This window comes from Artibeus jamaicensis, unplaced genomic scaffold (genome assembly GCF_021234435.1).
Source record: "Artibeus jamaicensis isolate MK-2021 breed Jamaican fruit bat unplaced genomic scaffold, CSHL_Jam_final contig_465, whole genome shotgun sequence".
In the NCBI taxonomy this organism is placed as follows: domain Eukaryota; kingdom Metazoa; phylum Chordata; class Mammalia; order Chiroptera; family Phyllostomidae; genus Artibeus; species Artibeus jamaicensis.
The window spans coordinates 2964024-2981100 of NW_026521843.1; the positions used below are offsets into that span (position 1 = coordinate 2964024).

General features: G+C 56.3%; 1 protein-coding gene across 2 annotated transcripts in view; it reads left to right on the top strand.

The window, feature by feature from the left end:
* Window positions 1-1254: 1254 nt before the first annotated feature.
* ASAP2 (ArfGAP with SH3 domain, ankyrin repeat and PH domain 2) overlaps window positions 1255-17077 on the top strand; it is a 127338-nt gene continuing 111515 nt past the window's right edge. For both annotated transcript variants that reach the window (XM_037151709.2, XM_037151710.2), the window contains exon 1: window positions 1255-1729. In XM_037151709.2, the coding sequence (XP_037007604.2) occupies window positions 1604-1729 (126 nt within the window). In that variant the 5' untranslated portion in view covers window positions 1255-1603. The remainder of the gene's footprint in view (window positions 1730-17077) is intronic.

The window sequence follows — 17077 nt, forward strand, 5'->3', positions numbered from 1 at the left end:
CTCACATGGGAGTTTAAAAAAGACGGCTTGACTGGCCCACTGTCCTGGGGCCTCCGGGGTCCGCAGCGTCTGCGGCTCTGAATTTCCAACGTCTCCCGCACTTCCTCCGTTTCAGAGGCACAAAAGGGTTTTGTCAAGTTTCTCTTGGTTTTATCGCTGGCGGCTACAGAAACGGTGCCACGGGCCTGGTGTAGAGTTCCAGGGTGCGATTTTCTTTGGCTAGTGCCTTCAGAGCTTCTGGACTTTCAGAAATTAGCAGAGTTTCCTTAAGAGCCGGCAAGTGAAAACCTGTACTGATTCAAACTGTTGACTGGACCCGGTGTGGCGGAGATTTGCCCTCTGTTGTCGCACGTTTTCTATGAAACCACACGGAAATGCTCTGGGATCAGTTATCTCCCCCAGGCCGGGTGCTGGGCTAGGACCCGAGAACCATTTTCAAGGAACCGAGAATGACCTGTGCTTACACAAGCTTAGAAAACTGGCCCGGGACGTTTACTGGGGGCGCCGTGTGCACCCCGAAGGGCTCCGAGCCAGGGGGACATGAATTTGGAGACCGTTGGGCCACTCGCCGGGCGCTCTCCAGCACGTTGTCTTCCATGTGAAACCAATACCCACCTCTTCACCTGCCTCGTAAGACGGTGGAGACGAGAGGGTCTACACAGAGCACCGACGTGCCCGTCTAAGGCCATTTCTGGTCATTGTTACAGAACCGCAACCTGGAGGCCGGCTGCCGCCCGGCGGCGCGCAGCAGGCATTTGTCTCGCAGGTGCGCGCCCAGGGCGGAGCGCGCCGGCCGGCAGGGGGCGAGCGCCTCCCACTTTCCCCTTCGCCTGCACAGGTAGGCCCCGCGGCTCCGGGGAACCCCAGGAACGGTGCCCAGGACGGCTGGGGTGGGTAGGGACGGGGAGGCGGGCTGTGGCTGGGCCCGGGCCAGTGCCCTGCGCACGCCCTCGCGGAGCTGGGACGGGGTTGGGGCCTGGGACCGTGCACCCGGCCCCCCGGGCTCCGCGGGGCGGGTCGTCGAGCCCCAGCGCGCGGCGCGGGGTCCGAGCGCGGAGACAATGCGGCGCGCGGCGTGGGGCGAGCGGCTCGGCGGGTCGGGCGCGCGCCGCCTTCCTTCCTGCTGGCTCAGCTTCCAGGCGGCGGCGAGCGCGCGGATTGGCGGCCCGGCCCCCGGCGCCGCCCCGCCCCGCGCCCAGCCGGCCGCCGCCCCCGGCCCGGACCCGCCCCTCTCCGCCGGACTCGCTCGGGGCCCGCGGCTGGGTGGCGGGCAGTTCCCGCCGGCTCTGCGCGTCCGCCTCGGGGCTCGCTCGGGAAGGCAGGCGGCGGCCGAGCGCTGGGCGCGGCGGGCGGACGGGCCGGGCCCGAGCTGCGCGGGGCTGCGCGCGCCGCCCCTGCTCCCGCCGCCCCGGCCCGTGGCCGGCCCACCCGCGCCCTGCGGCGGCTCCTGCGGCGGCAGCGGCCCGCGCCCCGGCGCTTCTCTTTGTCCGCGGGCCGGGCGGGCGGCGGAGGCGGCGGAGGCGGCGTCCCGGCGGCCGGAGGGAGCCCGCGCGGCGGCTGAGGCGGCGGCTCCCCGGCGGCCGGCCGCGCGCGCGCCGCGGCGATGCCGGACCAGATCTCCGTGTCGGAATTCGTGGCCGAGACCCATGAGGACTACAAGGCGCCCACGGCCTCGAGCTTCACCACGCGCACGACGCAGTGCCGGAACACGGTGGCGGCCATCGAGGAGGTGAGGGCGCGCGTGGGCCTCCCCGGGCGGGCGGCTCGGGCCGCAGGTAGCTCCGCGCCCTGCCCGCCCCACTCTGTCCCCTCCCGCATCCTGGGAAAAGTTTCTCTTCCTTCAAATCCGGACGCGGCCAGGCTCCCGGTGCCCGAAACAGAAGCCCTTTGTTCGGTGTAGGTGGCTCGGAGGACATGGCTGATGGCTACCTCGGATCTTTTAAGACCCTCTCCCCCCATTTCCTCTGCGGGCCCCGGGCCGGCCGGTTTCCCCGGTGCGCCAACTTCGGCCCGAAAGTCGGGGTGGGCGGTAAGCGGGGCTGGGGGCCTGGCTCACCGGCCCTGCCCCGGCGCCCGCCTCCCGACTTGTTCGAGAGGTGCCCCTGCCTGCAGCCTGTTCCGCGGGGCAAGTGTGAGCACCGAGCCCCTTCTCCCCGACTCTGGATCTGCCTGAAGGAACCGGCTGCCCAGGCAAAGTGTGCACACCTCCGCCCGCGGGGACCCCGCGCGGCGCACGCCCGGGAGAAGAGTGAGGGACGGCGTGTGGAGGGCCTTGCTTCTGGTCCAAAGGCCTTTGCTAGCCGCCCTCAGTTACCTGTGTCTCACCTGTGACCCCTGACCGCCTCCCTTCCCCACCAGCCTGTAAAAGGCCTGGTTTTGGTCAAGGTGCAAAGTCATGCCGCCCAGTGCTGGCTGTGCTAACCAGCGAGCCCCCCACGTCCTGCAGAGAGGGCACCTAGGAGGGAACAAGCTTCTTAGGTGGACAAAGCCGCGGGCAGTGTTGGGGGGCAGAGTGTGTGAGCCCAGGGCCACGGCCGACGGGCTTGGGGCCGCTCCTCACCGCTCTGCCCTGGCCTCTCCTGCGATTCGAAGGGGCTGGTTGTGCCCCCCCTTCCAGGGCTGCGGAGGGGGTCGGGCGCTGTGTGTAAAGCGCTCAGCACTCTGCTTGGCTCGTAAAAGGTAACCGGTTTACGAGCCAGAGGCGCGCCAGTGCCGAAGAGACGATTGCATTTCTCGCGGCCAGAATGTCAAGTTACAGCCTTGAAATGGGGGTTTGGTAGGTGTGTTCGAAGATGACCAGGCTGGCGTGAGTGAGGGGAGGTCACCAGCTTTAAGTGAAGCGTCGGCGTTCCTTTCCCCCATCCCCCCACCCCCTCACTTGAACAAAGCCTCTGCTGTTAGGAATGGCTTAGGGGGAAAAAAAATCCAGAATGTTTCTCTTAATGGAATTTTTTCCCCTTTGTAGACACAGTCAATAATAGGCTAAATCAAAATGAACAGATTCAGCATTCTGACCGTTGTAAGTGCAGCTAAGTCATCCTCCCAGTCTCCTCATTTCCTCCTCCCTTGTATTTGTTTATTTATTTATTATATATTTATTTTGGCAGAGGAGGGCTGCCTGTGAAGCATTCGTAGCAAGTTCTGTGATTCCCACCTCACTTAATTCTACTTGAATCAGCAGGGCTTAAACACGATGTCTTCAAATGAGACAGATGGGAGGGCGCAAGAAGTTTTTTTCAGAAGTGCTGGGCAAGAGAATGTTCATGACGTTGGGAAACACAACATTAATAATGTCTGTGGGGGGACAGCAACGCAGAAGGCGGCTGCCTTTCTTCAGGGAAGGAAGCTCTGTACCCGACGCCTTTAAAAAGGCTCGATCATGTTTGAAGTTCAGTTTCTTTTCCCCTCTGCCATTTATCAGTTCAATATTATTAACTCTGGCAGATGTTGGGAAGCTAGGCAAATAGGAATTGCTGTTCCAATTGGCATGCCCTTCCTCTGATTAATTTTCGTCTCCAGTTTGAAATTCCAAAGCTCTTCTTGTGGGCTGCTCAGGGGCTTAGCCCAGAGCCTCGGTTACTGAGCAGATTAAAGAGACGGGATTCGGTCATTTTATTAAATTGCGAGCTCGCTCCACATTGCAAGTGGGAAAAGATTGAAGTCGGGACAGGCCTGGTTCGCTTGGGGCAAACCCAGCGTGCGTAACTAGGGTGACGGCACTCGGAAGCTCGGGTTGTGAGAGCCGGGTTTGACAGTGGTTTGCTTTCTGGGAGAATCACCTTGCATTCATTTAAGTCAGGGGCGTCAAACGGGGCGTCAAACTCCTTTTCACCGGGGGCCACATCAGCCTCGCAGTTGCCTTCAAAGGGCCGCATGTAATTGCAACTCCTTAGCAGTTAAGGAGTAGTTACATGTATACAGTCCTAAAATTATTTCGGCCCTTTGAAAGTAACCTCGAGACTGATGTGCCCTGGCCCCCCTGGGAAAGTGAGTTTGACGCTCCTGAGTTTGAATCATGCTCTTTCCCAGGGTGTTTAATGTTTATCCCCCTGACCAGCGCTTGTTCTTTATATGGTGTTGTTAACTAGTGGTACCCGCATGTTTGGGTTTTAAACAAGCATCTACTTCTCATACTGAAAAGAGGCATGAGAACAGGAACTGTGACACCGAGGTACCGATGTAACAGAAGCAAAGTAAATGTAACGTTTGCGGGCCCTTGCTTCTGTGTTTAAACAAATGAGTCACGGAATTAGTAAAGTAATTTTCAACTGATTGACCTTTGTAAACCTGTTCTTTCCGATACAGGTATGTCTGCCAAAACTCGTTCTATAGCTGAAATATGCCTTTTGTTTTATGTGCACACCTGCCGCTGGACTCTCGGTGGCCTTCGGGTCCCTGCCACATACTGTGAATTTCACGCCTGCTGTACCCTCCTCATCCCCGCTTTATACATGAGGAAGCCGGGAGAGGTGAACTTGCTCAAGGTTATGGAGCTGGTAAGGTGGAGAGCTGGACTTTGAACCTGGGTCCCTGCTGTTTTGAGAACCAGATGCTGCTTTCTGTTACTTCATAACCCTGGATTCTCTAAATTACTGCTCTGTCTGGTGGGCCTGGGTTCAAGTTCAGAGTCCCCCACTTGCCAGGTGTGTGAACTTGGGTGAGACACCTAGTGTTTTCGTGTTTTCCTCGGCTTTCAAGTCTGGCTAACAATGCCTGTGTAGTTCAGAAGGTCACGGTGAGAGTTTAATGAGCAAATAACAGTACAATAACTAATAGACAGTTGGTTTAATAAATGGTTTAATAAACTGCTTAATAGACTGTGGCTAGTCCACAGAACCTGACAAGCGGGTTGAGCCCTTCAGTGAGAGTTGGATGAGGGGTAGGAGGGGAGCGGAAGTGAATGGTTCCGTGAGTGAGTGGATGGAAAGCTACTCTGTGTCTGTGAACCCCTGCTTATTTCTTTAACCAGTTTCTTCTCTTGGCAACAGGTCAGCAGGTAGCTGCGGTTTCAATTTTTCATTTGGTTACTGTCTCTGGGCGAAATGATTGTTTCCCATGGTGTTAGCGAAGTCTGGTCTTGCCCTGTGGGGCACACTCTGTGGTTTGGGAAGCAGCGGAGACAATACGAGAAGCAGTGGCAGAAATCTGAAAACTGAGCTTTTCCTCTTTTTTTTTTTTGGGGGGGGGAGCATTATTTCTGCCTCAGTTTGAGTCTCTGGGTGAAATAGGGGAGAAATGTGTGCACACTTGGAATTTCCATGTGTGTAGTTAAAACTCCCCTTCAGAGTACCATCCGTTCTTAACTTGGTTTTGTTACATCTGTGGCTTTAAAAACAAACACATTTGACGTTGACTTGTACGTGTTAAAATTTAATCTTCTTCCTTCTGGGCCGTACTTCTCTACGCTGTTGTCCTTGGTCTCCTGCGAAATCTCCGTGTGGTCCCAAGTACAGGGCTCTACCTGCAGGGGTGGGACCCCCAGAGGCCTCGCCTCCCCCGAGATGGTGAGAGGAGGACCCAGGCCCGTGGGCTTCTGAGGCAAGACTGGGACTGTGTCTTAGCCTTCGTGACCTGTCTGAGAAACTGCTCTTCCAAAGCCCAGACTCACAGACTGGGGCTCTGTCATCAGAAGGACGCCCCCTTCCTGGCCACGCATCTCCACCGTGTGATGCCAGGCTTGGAAATTTTTGAGTCCCTCAGGGAAGAAGCGATCTCTTCTGTGGACACTCCCCGACTCTGTCCATGCCCATTCAGTTTCCCCCTTTCTGTGGTTAATATCCATCCGTACCAATGCTGCTCCTGGTGGGCCGCACACCCTGCCGCTCATCCAGGGCGGGGAGGACCGAGAGGAGTCAGCACCCCTTGGAAAGAGCCTGCAGCTCCGAGGGCGAGGCGGACACCCTGCAGGCAAGTCAGGCGTTGTCCGGGCTGTGGCCACAGACTATCCAGGAACACACCCCACACCTGGGGACGGGTGTGGTCAGATGCCCCGGGCTGTGGTCCTGAGGGCCTTGTCCCGTGGCGTGATTGGGTGGTGAAGTCAACCTAGTCACCACGTGCTTGAGTCACAGAGGTGTCTTGATAAGGTCTTCCTGGTCTGCCTTCCTGCCTTAGGTAAATACTGGTCTGTGACTGAAGTGGTGGCGGACTGGCTGGATTTTCCCAGCCACCCACTTCTCAGAGGGCTGCTCGGGCCAAGAATTGGGAGCAATCCCTGGTTCTTCTTGCTCCCTCCACATTTCCAGGCTCTGGTCCCTTTCCTCGGGGACCATGACCCTTCTGGACCTGCACTGTCCCATGGATGGGCCGACACAGTTCTGCTTCTCGGCCACACCGACCACATTCCAAGTGCTCAGAAGCCACGTACATAGTGCATATTTGGAACATTTCGTCACTGCAGCAAGCCCCACTGCACACTGCAATTCAGAGGTGGTCTCCTGACCTGGGGGCTGGTGGGAGCACAGACCCTCAGACCTGCCGGGTCAGAACTGACAGTTCAATAGCATCCTCAGGCTCAACATGTGCATGAGAAGGGCAGTCTAGGCCGTGTACCCTGGCGTCGCCTGCGAACCATGGGCGGCGGGGGGGGGGGGTGCATTTGTAGAGAAGAGACTCTGGCCCCCCTCCTCTCCCCTCCCCTCCCTGCACTTCTGGCTTGGTCAGTGTGGGCAGGGCCTGGAGCATCAGCTGCTATGTTTTCCTTCCTCCTGGCTCCAGAGTTTAGGACTTTTCATTTGCCCCAGAGTTGCTGGAGCAAAATAAAGCATTCTGCCTTCCTCTACACACTATCTGTAGGAAGAAATGGTTTTGTCTGTGGGGAGAAACAATATAGATTCAAAACGTACACAGAAAGGTCATCACCACTCATCTCGGAAAAAGTTTATATGAATCATCAGCCAAAATCCACAGGAGTCTGGGCCGGGTGGCTTGGTTGGTCCGAGTGTCATCTTGTACAGCAAAAGGTTGCGGGTTCAACCCCCTGTTGGGCCATGTATGGGAGGCAACCGATTCGTGTTTCTCTCTCTCCGCCCTCCCTGTCTCCAAGATCGATAAACATGCCCTCTGATGAAGACCTTTTGAAAAAACCAATAGCATATCTCCCTTGAAAGGTTATCCACATGGACTTCCAGGTAGCCCTCAGGACTGTGTACTGTCATGGAGTGTCCTTGGAGGCTCTGTCACTGTTCCGGTGACACAGCGAAAACTCCATGTCCTTTCTTTCGAACGGAAGAGGGAAAAATGGAGCAGAAGAAACTATTCAAACTTGGTCTTCTCTCCTTGTGGCTCACGGTTGGTCTCCTTGTCCTCCGCCGTGACCCCCGAAGCTGCCGTCACCCTCATGCTGGCCCAGTCAGCCCAGAGGAACTGTGCTTCCATCGCTTTCACCATCTTCGGTGGCCTCGTCAGTGGCTTCATCGGTGGCTTTGGCGTCTTCCTCCCTGGCGAAGTCTGCAAAAGCAGACCCTCTGGAAGAGCCCGTCTCCCGGTCGGGGACTGTCCTTGCACACCGAGCCATCACAGGCCCCTTTAATGTCTCTCCTGTGGCCTCAGACGGGCCTTTGGCAGCAGCGTTTAGGTGCTGGTGTCTTGCATTGGGTGGTCGGTCCCCCGGGTCCTCGTGACTCTAGCCTGATTGGCGTGTCCTCAATTTCTCTCTTATTGCAGGAATTTAGAGCTCCTTTAGCATCTTCAAATGAAGCAGATTCTGTAACCGTGTACCCAGGAGCTTTGCCGTTTTGTTTCTGGGGCACGCTGACAGCCACTGCCTTCTCCAACACTTCTGAGGAGTTTCCTCTGTTGGCCCTGGGAGGGGGCGCTTTAAACCGGAGTTTTATTTGCTACTGCGAGGGCTCTTCTTTCCACCTTTCCAGAAAGGTCTAGGCTTTGCCCCTGCTCTCTCGTCTAGCCCAGGGAAAGGGGCCGACCCTCGCTCTCTGCTCCCTGCCTTCCTTCCGAGGTCTCCTCCGCATCCGCGTGCATCTTAGTTCACTGCAGGCAGCTCCTTTTTTTACTTGCCGTCCTTGCGGACTGGTCTGGTCTGCACGGCCACTTCAAACACTCCCGCTTCAAACACTCCCTCTCATCATTCGGAGTAACTCGGGAAGAAGGGCCTAGCTGAATGCATTCTCGCATCTCGATCTTCTTCACCGTCTTTTCCCTTTGGCTTTTCTAGGTTAAATTCATTGCCAAAGGCTTTTAACCAGTGAGTTCCAAGGCTTTTTCCAGGTCTCTTGGAGATTTAAAGTCCACATAGCGTCAACTCCTAGACCCCCCCCCATTTCTTTTTTTTAAAATTTTTTATTGATTATGCTGTTACAGTTATTCTATTCCCCCCTTCATTCCCCTCCACCCTACTCCCCCATCCCCACCATTACCCCCCCTTTAGTTTATGACCATGTGTCTCAAGTCCTTTAGATTCTATATTTCCCATGCTATTCTTGCCCCGCCATCTATTTTCTATCTACTGTCTACACTACTTATTTTCTGTACCTTCTCCCCCCTTCTCCTCCTCCTACTCCCCTGTTGCTAACCCTCCTTGAGATCTTCATTTCTATGTTTCCACTCCTGATCTAGCTGTCCTTTTAGTTTGCTTTTGTTTTAGGTGTGGTTGTTAATAACTGTGAGTTTGCTGTCCTTTCACTGTTCGTGTTTCTTTAACTTCTTTTTCTTAGATAAGTCCCTTTAACATTTCATATAATAAGGGCTTGGTGATGATGAACTCCTTGAATTTGATCTTATCTGAGAAGCACTTTATCTGTCCTTCCATTCTAAATGAAAGTTTTGCTGGATAGAGCAATCTTGGTTGTAGGTCTTTGGATTTCATGACTTGAAATACCTCTTTCCAGACCCTTCTTGCCTGTAAGGTCTCTTTTGAGAAATCAGCTGACAGTCTGATGGGGACTCCTTTGTAGGTGACTGTCCCATTAGCTCTTGCTGCTTCTAGGATTCTCTCCTTCATTTTAATCTTGGCTAATGTAATGACGATGTGCCTTGGTGTGTTTCTTCTTGGGTCCAACTTCTTTGGTACTCTCTGAGCTTCCTGGATTTCCTGGAAGTCTATTTTCTTTGCCATCTTGGGGAAATTCTCCTTTATTATTTGTTCAAATAAGTTTTCCACTGGTGGCTGTGCCTTTCCCCCTTCTGGTACCCCTATAATTCGGATGTTGGAGCGTTTAAAGATGTCGCGGAGGTTCCTAAGACTCTCCTCATTTCTTTGAATTCTTGCTTCTTGACTCTTTTCTGTTTGGCCATTATTTGCTTTCTTCTGGTCCACTCCATTGATTTGAGTCCCAGTTTCCTTTTCATTGCTATTGGTGTCCTGTGCAATTCCATTCATTTCAATTAGTTTCGCCTTCATATATTTGTCTAATTTGTGGCTATAATCAACCAGTTCTGTGAGGATCCTGATGACCAGTGTTTTAAACTGTGCGTCTGAGAGTTTTGCTATTTCTTCATTGCTTAGATTTATAGGCTCTGGGGCTTTGAGATCTTCTTGAGCCATTTCTGGTCTGTTGGTGCCCTTTAAGTGTGAGGAGCGGAGCCTTAGACTCCCAGGTCACTGGGTTGTGACGCTGTATTTGGGGGCGTGGTCAGAGCTGGGAAATGGCGGCCCCCTCTGCTGTTTCGCGCTGTTGGGTGAGGAGCTGAGGCTTAGGTGGTTCACCTGGGCCGGGCCACTCAGAGTCGCTGGGTTATGACGCTGTATGCGGAGGTGGGGTCAGAGCAGGGAAATGGCGGTGCCCTCCCTGCCGCTAGCTGTGGGGACCGGCTGGGTCCCGGTCCAATCGCCCACTCCCTCGCTTGTCTATCCGCACACCAATGCGAGACCACAGTCAACCCGCAGCCCTGCTCCCTCGCTGTCTCCCCTGTGGTCGCTCACCTGGTCGCTCGCTCGGTCGCTCACTAGGTCCAACCCTGCGCCTGGATTCCGCGCGTCTGGATTCCGCGCCTGAGTCTGGCTGACCGAGACCTCCTGTGCTACCCCGCTCTACCAGCTGCTGGTTTCGCCCCTTACCGGTCAGGCTGAAGAATTTGTTGTTAAAGGACTTCCGAAAAGTTCAATTTTCCGTGTTCTGGCCGTGTTTTCTGTTGCTAATATTTAGTTGTCTCTAAACTTGGTTGTGTGAGAAGGCAGGGCACATCCACCTATGCCGCCATCTTGGCGGAAGTCTCCCCGCCCTCATTTCTGACAACCGCAACGGCAAGCTCGCTTTTGGCAGAAGTGTCACGGATGCAGTGACTTGCCGAAGTTCAGGTTCCCAGCAGAGAGACCAGAGGCTGGTCGGCCCTGCGTCTTCCACTCGGGTGTCTCGGCTGCGGGAGCGGCTTCTGTTGGCCATTTCCTCCTTTCGCTTCCCAGGTGCGTTTCTGACAGGCTTTTCCTCCTCCTCCTCCTCCATGTCATCATCTCCTTCCTCATCGCCGGCTGCCTTGTTGGCATTCTTGCCGCTGTTTGCGCCCGTGGCTGGGGTGCCTGCCAGTGCTCTGCCCAGCCGCCCCTTGGTGCCAGGTGTGGCCGCCGCCTTTGCCGGGGTGTGGCGGCCCCCCAGCCTTCTTTCGGAGGAAGGATAACGTCTTCCCTGCGTTTAGCCTCTTCATCTTCTGACGTTCCCTCATCTTCACTGCCTTCTACCTCTTTGATGGGGGAGCCCCTTGATTCTCACCAGCCTTTGTGAACTTCACTGTGATGGCGGTTTGTGGGGCGGGGGGTGCGGCCGGTCAGGGGCGCAGGGGAGCCCAGAGGAGCTGAGCGATTCTGGTGGTGGCCGCTGGTTCCGAAGGCGTCCGCACTCCTTAAAGCTGCTCCCCAAGTGGGGTCAGTGATCACCGCAGTAAACAGATCCTTAGGTGAGGGGGTGCCAGGTAGCGATGCGGGTCTGGAAGACGCGTCGGGCGGGTACGAACGGAAAGGCACTGGAATTGGGGAAGGCCTCTCTGAAGCAGCGCCGTGAGAACAGAGCTGGGATGGAGTGAGGAAGCCAGGGAGGTGCGGGGATGCAGGGACATGCACGTGACAAGCCTCTAAGACCTGAACGGGCTGGGGCATTTAGGGACAGAGGGACGGCGGTGTCCCCGGGAGGAGCCTGAGGGGCGGGCAGGGCCCTTTCACAGAAGGCCTGGCCCTGGGAGGCGTCGCATTTTATTCTGATGGGAGGGGGAGCTGTGGGAGAGCTTGACCAGGAAATACCGTGACCCGAGTGACATTCAAAATGTCGCAGAGGTCGTTCCAGGGAGAAAGGACCTGCAGGGCACGAGGCTCCGCCTTGTTTCCCGGGAGGTCGCACGTTTGAGATGACGCTCTGGTCCCCTGAGTGTGTCTGAGGTCGCCAGAGCCCTGGAGAGGTGTCCTCTTGTCAGTGACTGTGGGGTTTTCCGCTGCAGCCTTTTCTGTCCCGCAGTTACTGGGCGCTCACTGTGTGCCAGCCTGCTTCAAGTTCTTCACGTTTATTAACCATTAACCGGTTTAATGATTACAAAACGCCCTCAGGTCCACAGAACCTGAGCCACTCGGCCGAGATCCCTGAGCTGGGAAGGGGTGGGGGCAGGGTGCAGACGCGGGCCCTTCCCCGCGGGAGGAGCCGGTCCCTGGCGGCCACCGGCCTCCGTGGAGCCTGGGCTGCAAAGGCCCCAAACAGACACCTCTGTTTCAGTTTGCATTTCTCTGTCGTCTCTGTTGCATTTCTTGAGTGGATGCTTCTGGAAGATCTTGCTGCTGCCCTGTTTCCTCTCTGGCGTCTCTGCCCTCTCTGTCCTCATCATCACGGGGGCAGTCACCTTCCCTGCGGGCCCGACAGCCCCAGCCCGCAGAGCCGGAGGCCCCGGGCACCGCTCACACCTGGCAGGAGGCCCGCCCACTGACGGGAGTGTTGGTGATGTCGCCCTTGCTCACACGCCGAAGGTGGCCTTGTCCATACGCTTTCACCAACACATCGGGCTGGCCCACCCCCTCATCGTCGAGGGTTCTAGCCGGGACTGCGGGGCCTCTTCCCTGGCATCCTAGACAGAATCACATTCTTACTATAATTTTGCTTTTCCTTTACACCCCTCACCGCAGGGGCCGACACCCCTTTGCACCTCCGCTCTGTGTCAAGGACTGTGCTGCGTTTTGAACTGATTGTTGAGTCCTCTCAGCGGCCCCGAGGGAGGGCCCGAGGTTGCCTCTGTCTGCCTCCGGGTCGAGACAGCGAGTCCCAGACGGGTCCCACGGCGGCAGGCCCCCCGCCCCCCGGCCAGCTGCCACCTGAGGTTAGCACCCTCCGCGAGTCCTCAGGGGTCTCCCTCCTGCGGGTCCTTTCGCGTGCCACCTGGCCATCTCCTGCTGGCATCTCGCTGCCTGTGAAGATTCCTCTCTAGGCGTCCCTGCTGGTGTCTCCAGTGCAGGCCGGTCCCCACTGTGGCCGAGGCTGCGTGCTGGTCAGACTGGGCTCGAGACACGCACCCCTTGGGAGGGGTTTAGCGTCAGGGGAACTTACTGCTGTGACCTGAACTGCCTGGAAGTCAGTCCGTGATAAGAGCCACGCGCCAGTCCCTGTGTCAGCAGGTCCCCTCCAGACCCGAAGGCTCAGTCACAGACATGGGCAGATCGGGAGCTTCGGGGAGATTTCTGAAAGGAAGAGAGAGGAGCAAGCTCTGGCGCTGGCTTCTCTCCTCTGACTACCCTCCCCTGTCCCTCACCTGCTTTGGGTTCCTGGGCAGGTGACTTCCTGGGCCCAGTCTCAGTGGCTGGTGGCTGAGGTGACCCGAGAGGCATCCCAGCTCCGTAACATCGTGTCTCGTCTTCTCCTGACCATCGCCTTGACTTTCTCTGGGCCATTCACACTCACACTTTTAGAGGGTTCGAGGGGAACACACGTGTTACCTCTTTCATTCCCTGCTTTACAGGGCCTCCCTGAGACCCCCCGCCAGCGGCACTGGAGGCTGCGTGGTGTCCAGCCCCCGCTGAGCCTCCCCCGCCCCCCCCTCGGGTGCAGTGCTCCGGGAAAGCTGGGAGAGACGGCTCTTTGCCCCCCACATCACCTTGAAGCAGCTTTTCCGGTCTTGACCGCATACCTTGGCCTTGATTGTATCTTTGTTGTGCTTGGCCTTTCCGGTGAAAAGCAGGTTGTGTTGATGATCACAGGGTTTTGGTCATTGAATGATTTGGGCCGTTGAACTTGAAGTGAATACTGATTTCATGAGTTAAGGCTGATGGAGCTTTGCCCTTGGGGCAAAGCATCCAACGGCCGTGGAAGAGGTTGCGAAGCTGCGCTCATCATGTTTGCTCCATGGAGTGGGTTATGTCTCCGTGGAGTCAGCTGTTCTCGTCTTCACGGGGCCTCCACCTTGCTCCACGACCTTGGGCGAGCCCCCTCCCCGAATGGCGGGTCTCTAGGGTGAGGGGTCTAGACTGCTTGGCCCCTGACTGCCCCTGGCCCCCACCCGAAAACCCCACAGTTCCTCATATCACACAGATTGCGTTTGCAAAGGCTCTGGAGTACGTGCCGGGGGGAAAACCAGCAAGCAACGTCTGGTTCGCAGTCCTGAAAGGAAAGTGTCCTTCCGAATTATGTCTGCAAGGTGACTGAAAAAACAGAACACCAAAACCTTTCTGTGGCTTCCTGAGGCAACTATTTTTGTAGTAGTTGCTGTAAAAAAAAATGAGATGAAATTTGCATACCGTAAAATCCTTAGGCTTATAAACAAGATCATTTTATCTGCAAATCGAGTTTTATTTTTTAACAGTCTGGGTGCTTTTTATTTCTTTTTATTGGTTAACTTCTGGATCAGTCCTTGATCATCTGTAAATGCCCCGTGGGCTGCACAGCCCAGGGCAGGGGCATCAAACTCATTTTCACTGGGGGCCACATCAGCCTCACAAAGGGCTGCATGTGATTTTGGGGACGGTGTAGATGTAACTGCTCCTTAACTGTTAAGCGAGAACTTGGCGCTGCTGCCAGGCAGGAACAAGGTGGCAGCCCAGTGAAACCAGGTGGAGGGCCGGATTCGACCCAAGGGCCTCGTGTTTGCCACCTGGAGCCTGGGGGCTCATTGACTTGATTGAATAATGAACTTTGGTGCTAGGAAAATAGTTGGTAGGCAGAGTTGCAGTTCCTTGCGTGTAATTTGTTCTGCTCCTTCTCACTTGGTCTCTGAACACACCCCAGAGAACTGGGAGGTCTGCCAGCCTGGTCCTAGGTTGCAGAGCTAAGCTCGTAGCTGCCGCTTGGTTGGTAGGTGGGATTCGGACATCTGCCTCACGGGCCAGGCGTCTGGTGCCACCCGGCAGGCGTCCCTTCCGGGCCTGGTCTGCTCTGTGTCTGCAGCTGCAAGCGCCGAGCAGCCCATTGTGTTTGCCGGTTGGTGTGGCTTCCTGTCTGTAAGCGTAACCCTGCTGTTTCCACCGCGGAGACCACTCACGTCTCGACAGAAGGTCGTTATTCAGATCCCTGGCTTTTGTCTCCCCTTGCACCTTCCCCTGGTCCTTGTTCTTTTGTGGCACACGGGAATGACTTCCCCGCTGGAGCGATCAGGCTGTCAGAGCCCGCGTCTCCCGGTGCAGTGGGTGCAGCCCGCCAGGTCACAGGCAGGCGTCCGGTTCAGAAGCAGCCCTGCAGGCTTCACTGCTGCCAGCCCAGAGGGTGCAGAGAAGTCCCGGGGTAGGCAAGATGGCTCTGCACCTTCCTCCACCGTCCCCCTCCCCCTCCGCCTCGCCGCTGTCTTCCTCTCTTCCTTGGGGAGCAGGGTGCTGGCGCTGCAGCCCAGGTGGTGCTCAGACTTCCCATTCTCATCCCCCCCCCCCACCTGCTCTCCTGTCCTTACTGGCTGCGCATCTCTGAACCCTGGGGTGCTGTGTGTGTTTCCCCGTGTGCAGGGGATGTTCCCCACTGCGGGGATTTCAGGCCAGGCTTCCCTCCTCACATCCGAGCTGCAGCTTGGGTGGCGACAGTGAACGACGGGCTCCTTCCCCGCCACTCGGCCTTCCCCAGTTTTCCAGACCTGGCTGTATGATCTGTCTTTTAACAGCGATTTATCATCTTCTGAAGCGGTGCTGGAAGGAGCTACGTTTTTGAAGTGCAGTTTTCTTCTTTATGGTCAGAGCTGTGAAGGAGGTTTGATCGATCTCGTGACAGACCGGCTGTAGTGGAATCCCTCGGGGCTGCTGATTTATTTGCTCTTTTAATTTGAGGGTCTCCTCGCATCCCTCCAGGCCTCTGTAGTAAAGCCAGTAGGCCTGATGGCCCCCGTTCGAGGCCTTATTCCTGCCCCTAATACATCCTGAGTACTCTGGGGTTTGGCACTTTGTGAGGTTTGAATTAGGGAGTAACACGAGTGTTAGCACATGAGTGCTTCAGAAATTCGTTACTGTGTTTCCAAACCCCGAAGGTACTATTAGGGTGAAACACAACAGCCCGTGGAGCCTGGGTGGGAACAAACGGGACTCCATATAAGAAGAAAGCAGTTCCTAAAAGCCCAGTTTGGTTCCTCCCTGTGGCATCAGGTCATCCCACGGGTCCCGGGAGCGGCCACGCAGGGAAATGGCAGCGGGGGAGGGGACCCTGGGGCCACACGAAGCCGCAGCGGAGTGTGTTTCTTGATGTCGGGTTGGCATTGGAGTGGAGGCCTGGCCGCGCCCTCTGCTGTGGTGGGCAGGGCAATTCCCGCTGAACAGATCTGAGTTCTCCGGCGGTTTGATGGGAAATTTAGTTTGTGCGGGATGCCTCCTTCCCTCTGTGGTGGCCAGAGTCCCTCAGGGCAGGGTTTGAGCTGAGGCAGGGGGACCTGTTCCTAGGACACACAGATGCGTGAAGACAGCCCTGGGGTTCCAGGCCGCTGTTAAGGCAGAATCAGCCACGTGGGCAATTCCGGCCCTTCCCCGTTGGAGTTAGGAAGCCGAGTTCAGTCTCCCGCTTACCTGTTGGACCTGCATCCTGGCCCGTGAGTGCCCCCGCGCTGCGGGCGAGCCTGGGGAAGGTTAAATGTTCCTTCGTTCCCGTGTCCTCGGAGCCCAGGGGCACCCAGCAGGTGGCTCTCAGAAAACGGTGACGGTCCAGTCACCTTTTCCCTTCCGTGCTGCTCTGCCCTTCCCTTTAGAGGCCTGGCTGTGCACGTGGGAAGAAATGTGTTCGATCTGCAAACCAAGGCAGTCACGTCGTCCTTTGAAACGGTTAGAGGAACAGGGGGATCTTTTTTAAGAATGAAAGTGTCCCAACTGGAATGTGATTTCTTCACTGCAAACGTGCTGATCATGTCTTCTGCTCCGTCACTCCTTCCCACCACGTCCAGAAGAAAGAACTGCTTTCTTCTCTGCATCCTTAACGCGATTCGCCTCTGAATGACTTGGTTCGTCCCTTTTTCAAAGGACGGCGCTCAGTCCAAGGAGCCACACCAACCAGGCTGTCCATCTGTCTGTAACCCATCTGTCCATCATGGGGACAGACCTGGGATGTCTGCCGCACCCTCGGTCCTTCATCACTGGGGCACATGCCTGCCGAAGGGAGGGACCTGGTGTCCTGTGCCTTGTACCCTGCCGCGCCCGACACGCAGCCCCGCCCCAGGTGCCTGCCGGGGCAGGGCCCCCACGCTCACTGCAGACCTGCCCCCGTGTTTGCATTCTCGCTTCCTGAGACCACACTGCAGACTCCTGGGAGCAGGCGCTATTTTTATTTTTAATAATAAGCTATTGTTTTTATTTACACCTGACAATTTTCAAAACACTGTTGGGTGGGCTGGGCCTTAGACACACATACCGCCCAGGAACGGCTTCCCAGAGACGAGATGCTTCTCCACACGAGGCCCTCAGTGGTCCCCAGAGAAGGGAACCAGGATCTTACGACAGACAGATCAGGATCTGGCCAACGAATAAATGTTCTGTCGCCCAGAGCCGTCAGAGTATCTGGGAGCCGCTCGATAATTATTTTGAGTTTTTAAAGCCGTGTGGGCGTGGCCTTTACATGCGTGTGCCTGTGCCCGGATTGTGGGTGCAGAAACTTTGTGCCGTGGCTTCGTTGTGCACGATACCTGAAGAGATGTGCGTGCCTCATTCTGTTACTGTCTTTGGAAGTGACTGGAGGGGACAGGTGACTTGGAAATTTGCACA